The sequence below is a fragment of the Symsagittifera roscoffensis genome, chromosome 1 (genome assembly GCF_963678635.1).
Source record: "Symsagittifera roscoffensis chromosome 1, txSymRosc1.1, whole genome shotgun sequence".
In the NCBI taxonomy this organism is placed as follows: Eukaryota; Metazoa; Xenacoelomorpha; order Acoela; family Convolutidae; genus Symsagittifera; species Symsagittifera roscoffensis.
The window spans coordinates 19,303,208-19,312,085 of NC_087062.1; the positions used below are offsets into that span (position 1 = coordinate 19,303,208).

Here is an 8,878-nt window from a genome sequence, read left to right on the forward strand (position 1 = left end):
CGACTGAAAGGAATTGGGAGAAAAATATTTTTTTTTCCTTTTCCTTATTTAAATTTCAGAGAGCAAGTTTCTTTTAATCGGGAACAAGACTTTTTTCCCGTAATCAACTTTTCTTACAAATCTTTCTTGAATTTCTTAGTTGCTTTTTTTTACTGTACCTCAACAACTTTCAGGTTCTTTCCCGCTTGGCCTAGAGTTAAGGCCATCGCCTTCACACCCTAAGATCTAGACCGTGTTCCTTTTTCAGCATGTATGCAATTGAAATTTTATGCGGTTAACATGATTTTGACATCATGGATTTTGCTTGTTCTGTGAGCAACTTTCATGATAGTTTTAAGTGCAATCTATTATATATTTAAATGCGGGTTCACTATCTCGCCATGTTCAAGCTTATTCAACGAATTATTGTTGCATGTTTAACAAAAGAATTTTTTCACGTTTAAGGTATATCGTATATTGCAATGGTTAGGATTTTTTTTTCAATTTTTCTGTTTGAAAACTTCACCAAGTTTGAAAGTAGCAACTCAATAGTGAGCTGCTGTCTAAATTTCCCCGCCCGCATGTTGCAATTTTGGCCTCCATATATCAATAAGCAATTCTTTTAGGTTACGAGAAAAGTCAATTTTCGAGATTTTTCAAAAATTTCTAGAAAATTTTTTTTTTAAAAAAGTTTCTGAAAATTTGAAATTCGCAACCCTGTAGTTGGAGGATGTCAGGGTAGTCTCAGGGGTTGCGAATCTTGCCTCCAAATCTTACTTCTCAAATCCTTGTAGTTTTCGAGATATGACGTTTCTTATGATTTTTCAAAAATTTTCAAAAAACTAAAGAGTTGAAAAAATTCAAAACTTTGAAGATCTCAATCCTGTAGATGGAATTGGTGAGGGTACTCTCAGGAGTTGCGAATCTTGCCCCTGAATATGACTGCTCAAATCCTTGTAGTTTTTGAGATTTGATATTTTTTAAAAGAACTGTACAAAATTTCACAAAATTTGAAGTTCCCACCTCTATAGAGAGGCTTTTTCAGGGTACTCCCAGGAGTTGTGAATTTTGTCTCCAAATATGACTGCTCAAAACTTTGTAGTTTTTGAGATATGACGTTTTTTTTTGATTTTTTTTTCAAAAAGTTTTCAGAAAACTTAAGTTTAATTTTCTTTCTTCTAAATTTGAATTTCCCAACCGTTTAGTTTATGGCTGTCAGAGTGGTCTCAAGGTCTCAGGTGTTGCGAATCTTGCCTCCAACTGTAACTGCTCAAGTCTTTGCAGTTTTCCAGATATGACGTTTTTTGTTATTTTTTCAAAAAAATTTCAGAAAACAAATTTATTTTTTCTTCAAATTTTGAAGTTCCTAACCTCCTGTAGTTGGGGGCTGTCAGAGTACTCTCAAGGATTGCGAGAGATCTTGCTCCCAATTGTGACTAGTCAAATCTTTTGGTTGTTTTCGAGATATGACGTTTTTTTCTGTTTTTTTTTCAAATTTTTTTTAGAAGTTTTTGAAATTCCCAACGCTGTAGTTGGGTACTGTAAAAGCTGTAAGAGTTGCAAATCTTGCGTCCAAATGCGACTGACCAATTAGTTTTAGATTCCGAGAAGTAATGTTTCTTAATTTTTCAAAGATTTTAAAGTTTTCAAAGAACTTGGATATTAAAAACTTAATGGTTTTTAAAAATTTGAATTGAAAAAACTTGAATAGAAATTTTTTTTCAAAATTTGAAATTACCGACCCTTTAATTCGGTGCTGTCAGAGTACACTCAAAGGATGCTGAATTTTTTCCCATTTTTTACGGTTTTTTATTTGTTATTAAAAATTCGAAGCACCGGAGGTGCGGTACACGCTAGTTAATGTTGATCGTAATTTCAGGGGGACTCGAAAATGAAAAAAAATAATATTAATTTTTTTCACTTCTACCGGTGTCTACTCAAAGAATATCGGTTTAATTGCAACATCGGCGTTTTTTTTTGTGCTGCTAGCAAATTTCCTTGTAGTTTCAGGAGGGACTTACGAGAAGCTTGCGATTAGAAAGCGTTATCAAATGGTAGCTAATTTTTTTTTCCACCGAGAAACTTGGTAACATAACTAAATCACTTAACGGCTTGATTTTTAATAAATCCAATTCAATGTCCTACTCTGTACGTTTGGCGTGGTGAAAATGTCCATGCATGAAACTACGAATATCCAGTGCTTTAATCCTGTCAGCATATGTTCGAAAGCTGATTAACGTAGTGAAGACTCTTATATAGATTGTGATTTTTTTTCCACTTTTTTTGTTTTGCTATCAGGATTTTCATTTTTTTGCGGTTAGACTTTTTGTGTAATTTTCAGCTCAGTTCATTTCCATTCTTACGAGGAATGCAAACTCAACTTTTCAGCAGCAAAAGTTTCAAAGTCACGAAAACGTGATGGACTGGACGTCCAGCTTCAAAACTGGTTTTTAATTTTCATATTTCCCAGGGAAATAAAAACTTGACCGATTTTTCCAGTTTTTTTTCATATTGAGTGAATCTTATCAAATTAGGAGTCAATCATCAAGTGTTCTTGGAATTCAAATAGTTTTAAGGCCAAATATTTCACATCGAACATCGAAGTTTTAACTGAAATAAGTCAGTGTTTTTTTCTGGTTCCTTGCGTTCATTTCTTTTTTCAAACTGTCTGGTGGCTATTTTCTTTTTCAAACTGAAAGTTTTCGGCTTCAAAAAATTAGTCTATTTTGTTTGTTGTATTGCTCATTTGGTGAAAATTTTGAGAATCGTTAATTTAATTGCATCTGCTGTCAGATTTTTTATTGACTTGAATTTAAAATGAGACTCTTAAGCTACAGTCGACGGTTCGATTCCAGTGCGTAGCAAAAGTTTCTTTTTAATGTTATTTCATCTTTGTAGAGCTACGTTTAACTGCTTTCTCGCTTTTGTTTGCGAAGTGCACCTTTGCCTCTGTGTGAAATTATTCCGAAGGTTATCGAGATTTTGAGGTTTCGATTGTAGGACTCGGGCCTTCTAAGTTTAGCGCCTTCTTTCCCTTTGACAAACCTCTGTCTCAAAATTAGATCTAAAAATATTTCGTATATTTTTTCGTGTTATTAATTATTGTTCCGGCCACTCTCGAAGAATGGAAAGGAACTATGGATTAGGGTACGTTTTTCATTTTTTCCATACAATTATGACTACCTCTAGGAAAAATAATAGGTGCTCAAGTGTGGTATCGTTTTAAAGCCCTATTGGGCGTGATTGGGATTCAAAAAAAAACTTTGAAAAATTCGTCTCTGTGTTAAGAAAAACTGTTTGAATAGCTGACTTCCCAACTTTAATTTTACTTGATTTATAGCGCTATGTTTTAACGTTTGTCAACTATAGTTTGCACTCCTTCTGCTGTTTTCACCTCATTCAATCGCATTTTCTAGAAGAAAAAAAACACGCAATTTATACAATAAAAATTGCAGAAATAATTTTTTTTAATTGTTTTTTTTTTCGAATTTCTTTTTATAATTCAATTTGTACGTTATGTGTTGTGCTCCGTGTACTGCAACCGACTATCCTTGTTAAAATTTTGCGTAGGCTGGTATGGAGTATGTAGTAGAGAAGGACCTGAAGGCGAAACTCAGTTGCTCATTCATGCAGAAGTTCGTGGACGAGGCGTGTCTGCCCATCTATTACGACAGAGCAATCTATTCATATCCTTCTAAAGAGTGACAAATGCTTAATGGTGCTCGTCCTTTGCTTAATTAATTTTTAATCAAATTTGTAAATATGTACAAAACCTAAACAAGTCTCTTATTTAGTTTGGATTTAGTCTGTCTGGATTTAGTTTATAATTTACTGATTCAGCTTTGGTTGTTTTTGTGACGAGCGACCGAATCATTGGTTTAAGAAGCTTAATGAACTTGATTAGATTAGCCGCAGCAATCATCTTCATAACAGGTCGTTTAAATATATCAATTAGCGAACAGGGATTAGTTGAAGTTGCAAATTTATTTTGCAGATCTGGGTAGTCGTTTCTCCTAGTTCTTAATTTAGCTGAACATTTGAAGTAACAATAGTTTTCAATCAACTGATTTAGGTCTGGAATTATTTTTATTAGGAAAAAGCTATAATTTATGTTATGGTGGTTTAATTTTGATATTGTTTTTGGTTCTCTTCAAATTTGTCTACAAAAGGGAGAGTTAAGCTTGACTTAGCTTCAAAAATTGATTTTCGTGTGATAAAAATCTGTCGTGGAAAAAAAATTACTTGTTGATCTAGTTTTTTCAAGTTATTTCTATTTTTAAAATAAAAAAGATGCCAATATTCAAGATTTTCGTATTTTTTTTGTTAACAAGTTTTATTCAAAAAAAATAAATAAAATTGAAAAATTGGAAAATTTTCAATGAATGTGGATTAAGGTTCTCACTTGAAGATTCACAAATTTTTTTTTGCAAAATGAGAACCGTTTTTTTGCTTAGCCGATATTTTAGCCTTGCGATAAGCAAGGGTATTGCAATCGGGTACTAGACTTTCTTACCGTAATTAACTTTGTTCACATCATGGTCAATACATAGACAGCAAATTGATGTTTTGAGTATTTTTGGCTAGAGATTAAAAAGATTGGTAAACATGATTTAGTTTGAAAATTATTCTGATTGTGCTAGTTTTTTCCGATTAAAATTGTGTTAGCTTATTTGAGAGGCTGTGCGTTTTTAATACTTTGATGTCAGCTTGAGCATCATCTTGAATTTTTAATGATTTTAAAAAAAAACTCCTGCTCTTTTTTTTAAAAAAAATTGTGTTGTTTTTTTTTGCCATGTAACAATTTTTTTTCTCGATCTGTATATCATGGTCATCCGACGTCAGTTTGTGGTAACTTCTCAGTCATTTTGAACTTGTATTCATTGTTCAATTTTAATGTTGATGTTTTAAACGATTTAGCATTTTTTATTCAATAGCAAGACCTTGTGTTACCTCGTGATATATTTTTAGGTCTTCTTAGACCTACTGACTTGCGTCACTGTAAGAATTTTTCAGGAAATGACATTCTTCTTACAATCCTGGTATTCGATAGGTTGTTCCATCACTTTTGCAGATAAAAATATAGTCCACTCTTTGGTCCTGTTGGATGCTGATGAGATTAGTTCTTGGCTTGCTAAGATCTTCAAAAACTCTTATAGATGTTTCAAATTGTCTCGTTCAGCTATTTGTTTTTCTCAGAATTTCAAGTTTCGTTTTCGTCAGAATTTCAAGTTTTGCTAGACGCCTTGAACAGCAAACATTAATTGGTTAACCTCTTGGCGAACTTGGTGGTAGGCGGTGAACAATAGAAATGTCTTGTTTGCTGATATTGGTGGACAGCGCATTCGCAATAGACATAACTTTCTCAATGATAGTTTCAATTTAAAAAAAAATTATTGTTGCTTGAAGTTGTCTCAGTCATTCTAATGGTGTTAAGGCTCTATCTTTATTTGTTTTTGTGACGAGCGACCGAATCATTGGTTTAAGAAGCTTAATGAACTTGATTAGATTAGCCGCAGCAATCATCTTCATAACTAGTCGTTTAAATATATCAATTAGCGAAAAGAGATTAGTTGAAGTTGTAAATTTATTTTGCAAGTCTAGGTAGTCGTTTCTCCTAGTTCTCAATTTAGCTGAACATTTGAAGTAACAAAAGTTTTCAATCAACTGATTTAGGTCTGGAATTATTTTTATTCGGAAAAAGCTATAATTTATGTTATGGTGGTTTAATTTTGATATTGTTTTTGGTTCTTTTCAAATTTGTCTACAAAAGGGAGAGTTAAGCTTGACTTAGCTTCAAAAATTGATTTTCGTGTGATAAAAATCTGTCGTGGAAAAAAAATTACTTGTTGATCTAGTTTTTTCAAGTTATTTCTATTTTTAAAATAAAAAAGATGCCAATTTTAAAGGTTCTCGTATTTTTTTATTATTAAGTTTTATTCAATAAAAATAAATAAACTTGAAAAATAAGAAAATTTTGCAATGAATGTGGATTAAGGTTCTCACTTGAAGATTCACAATAAGAAAGTTTTTTTTTGCAAAAATGAGAATCTATTTTTTTGCTAGCCGATATTTTAGCCTTTCGATAAGCAAGGGTATTCCAATTGGGTACTAGGCTTTCTTCCCGTAATTAACTTTGTTCTTATCATGGTCAATACATAGACAGCAAATTGATTTTGTGATTATTTTTTGGCCAGAGATTAAAAATATTGGTAACCATGATTTAGTTTGAAAATTATTCTGATTGTGCTAGTTTTTTCCGATTAAAATTTTAGTAGCTTATTTGAGAGTCTGTGCGTTTTTAATAGTTTGATGTCAGCTTGAGCATCATCTTGAAATTTTAATGATTTTAAAAAAATTCCTGCTCTTTTTTTTTAAAGTTATGTTCTGTTTTTTTTTTACCAGAATGTAACAATTTTTTTTTTCAATGTGTTAATGATCATCCGACGTTAGTTTGTGGTAACTTCTCAGTCGTTTTGATTTTGTGTATTTTGTTTAATGTTAATGTTTTATACGATTTAGCATTTTTATTCAATAGCAAGACCTTGTGTTACCTCGTTATATAATTTTTAGGTCTTTTTTAGACCTACTGGATTAGTTCTTGGCTTGCTAAGATCTTCAAAAACTCTTTTAGATGTTTCAAAATGTCTCGTTCAGCTATTTGTTTTTCTCAGAGTTTCAAGTTTCGTTTTCGTCACAATTTCAAGTTTTGCTAGACGCCTTGAAAAGCGAACATTAATTGGTTAACCTCTTGGCGAACTTGGTGGTAGGCGGCGAACAATCGAAATGTCTTGTTTGCTGATATTGGTGGACAGCGCAATCGCAATAGACATAACTTTCTGAAAGATAGTTTCAATTTTTTTTAAAAAATTTATGGTTGCTTGAAGTTGTCTCAGTCATTCTAATGGTGTTAAGGCTCTATCTTTATTTGTTTTTGTGACGAGCGACCGAATCATTGGTTTAAGAAGCTTAATGAACTTGATTAGATTAGCCGCAGCAATCATCTTCATAACTAGTCGTTTAAATATATCAATTAGCGAAAAGAGATTAGTTGAACTGTAAATTTATTTTGCAGGTCTAGGTAGTCGTTTCTCCTAGTTCTTAATTTAGCTGAACATTCGAAGTAACAATAGTTTTCAATCAACTGATTTAGGTCTGGAAATATTTTTATTAGGAAAAGCTATAATTTATGTTATGGTGGTTTAATTTTGATATTGTTTTTGGTTCTTTTCAATTTTGTCTACAAAAGGGAGAGTTAAGCTTGACTTAGCTTCAAAAATTGATTTTCGTGTGATAAAAATCTGTCGTGGAAAAAAAATTACTTGTTGATCTAGTTTTTTCAAGATATTTTCAAGGTATTTTTTTCAAGGTATTTTTAAAATAAGAAAGATGCCAATATCAAAGGTTCTCGTATTTTTTTATTAACAAGTTTTATTCAATAAAAATAAATAAACTTGAAAAATTGGAAAATTTTGCAATGAATGTGAATAAAGGTTCTCACTTGAAGATTCACAAAAAAATAAGTTTTTTTTTTGCAAAAATGAGAATCTATTTTTTTGCTTAGCCAATATTTTAGCCTTTCGATAAGCAAAGGTATTGCAATTGGGTACTAGACGTTCTTCCCGTAATTAACTTTGTTCACATCATGGTCAATACATAGGCAGCAAATTGATGTTTTGAGTATTTTTTGGCCAGAGATAAAAAAGATTGGTAAACATAATATAGTTTGTAAATTATTCTGATTGTGCTAGTCTTTTCCGATTAAAATTTTAGTAGCTTATTTGAAAGGCTGTGCGTTTTTAATAGTTTGATGTCAGCTTGAGCATCATCTTGAAATTTTAATGATTTAAAAAAAATTCCTGCTCTTTTTTTTAAAGTTGTGTTCTGTTTTTTTTTACCAGAATGTAACCATTTTTTTTCTCAATGTGTATATGATCATCCGACGTTAGTTTGTGGTAACTTCTCAGTCGTTTTGATTTTGTATATATTGTTCAATAAAATGTTTTATACGATTTAGCATTTTTTATTCAATAGCAAGACCTTGTGTTACCTCGTTATATATTTTTTAGGTCTTTTTAGACCTACTGGCTTACGTCACTGTAAGAAATTTTCAGGAAATGATCTTCTTCATACAATCCGGGTATTCGATAGGTTGTTCCATCGCTTTTGCAGATAAAAAATATAGTCCACTCTTTGGTCCTGTTGGATGCTGATAAGATTAGTTCTTGGCTTGCTGAGATCTTCAAAAACTCTGAGATGTTTCAAATTGTCTCGTTCAGCTATTTGTTTTCCTCAGAATTTCAAGTTTCGTTTTCGTCAGAATTTCAAGTTTTGCTAGACGCCTTGATAAGCGAACAGTAATTGGTTAACCTCTTGGCGAATTTGGTGGTAGACGGCGAACAATCGAAATGTCTTGTTTGCTGATATTGACGGACAGCGCATTCGCAATAGACATAACTTTCTCAATGATAGTTTCCATTTTTTAAAAAAAAACTTATGGTTGCTTGAAGTTGTCTTAGTCATTCTAATGGTGTTAAGGCTCTATCTTTGATTGTAAGACTCTAAAAGCTCCGCTTCCAATTGGGACTTCAGATGAGCCTTGGATTGGAACATTAAATCGCTCTTAACAGTTTTTGCGAAGCCTTTGAACTCACTAGTGCTTCTTCGATTAACTTTTTTAGATCTTTTAGTTTAACTAGATTAGATTAACTTTTAACTAGATCTTTCAGTTGCGTATTAAGCTGATCGATTATTCCAGAGATATCATAGCTCACTGCAGGGATTTACCAATAGTTTCCTTGATTTTGGTAGACATTGTATTTTTAGTCTTACGTGAAAACCGAGTTAGCCCTGTGCGTGAAAACTATGTGACCTTGTTTGGCGGAATTGTGGTTTTCAAGTT

The 8,878-nt window shown here is 32.1% G+C and overlaps 1 protein-coding gene across 1 annotated transcript in view; it reads left to right on the forward strand.

Annotated features, from left to right (window-relative positions):
- The window catches only part of LOC134855279 (protein NATD1-like), an 82,073-nt gene extending 78,284 nt beyond the window's left edge, over nt 1-3,789 (forward strand). The window contains exon 4 of the mRNA XM_063871762.1: nt 3,550-3,789. Coding sequence (XP_063727832.1) covers nt 3,550-3,684 — 135 coding nt within the window. The 3' untranslated portion in view covers nt 3,685-3,789. The remainder of the gene's footprint in view (nt 1-3,549) is intronic.
- Nucleotides 3,790-8,878: the final 5,089 nt, after the last annotated feature.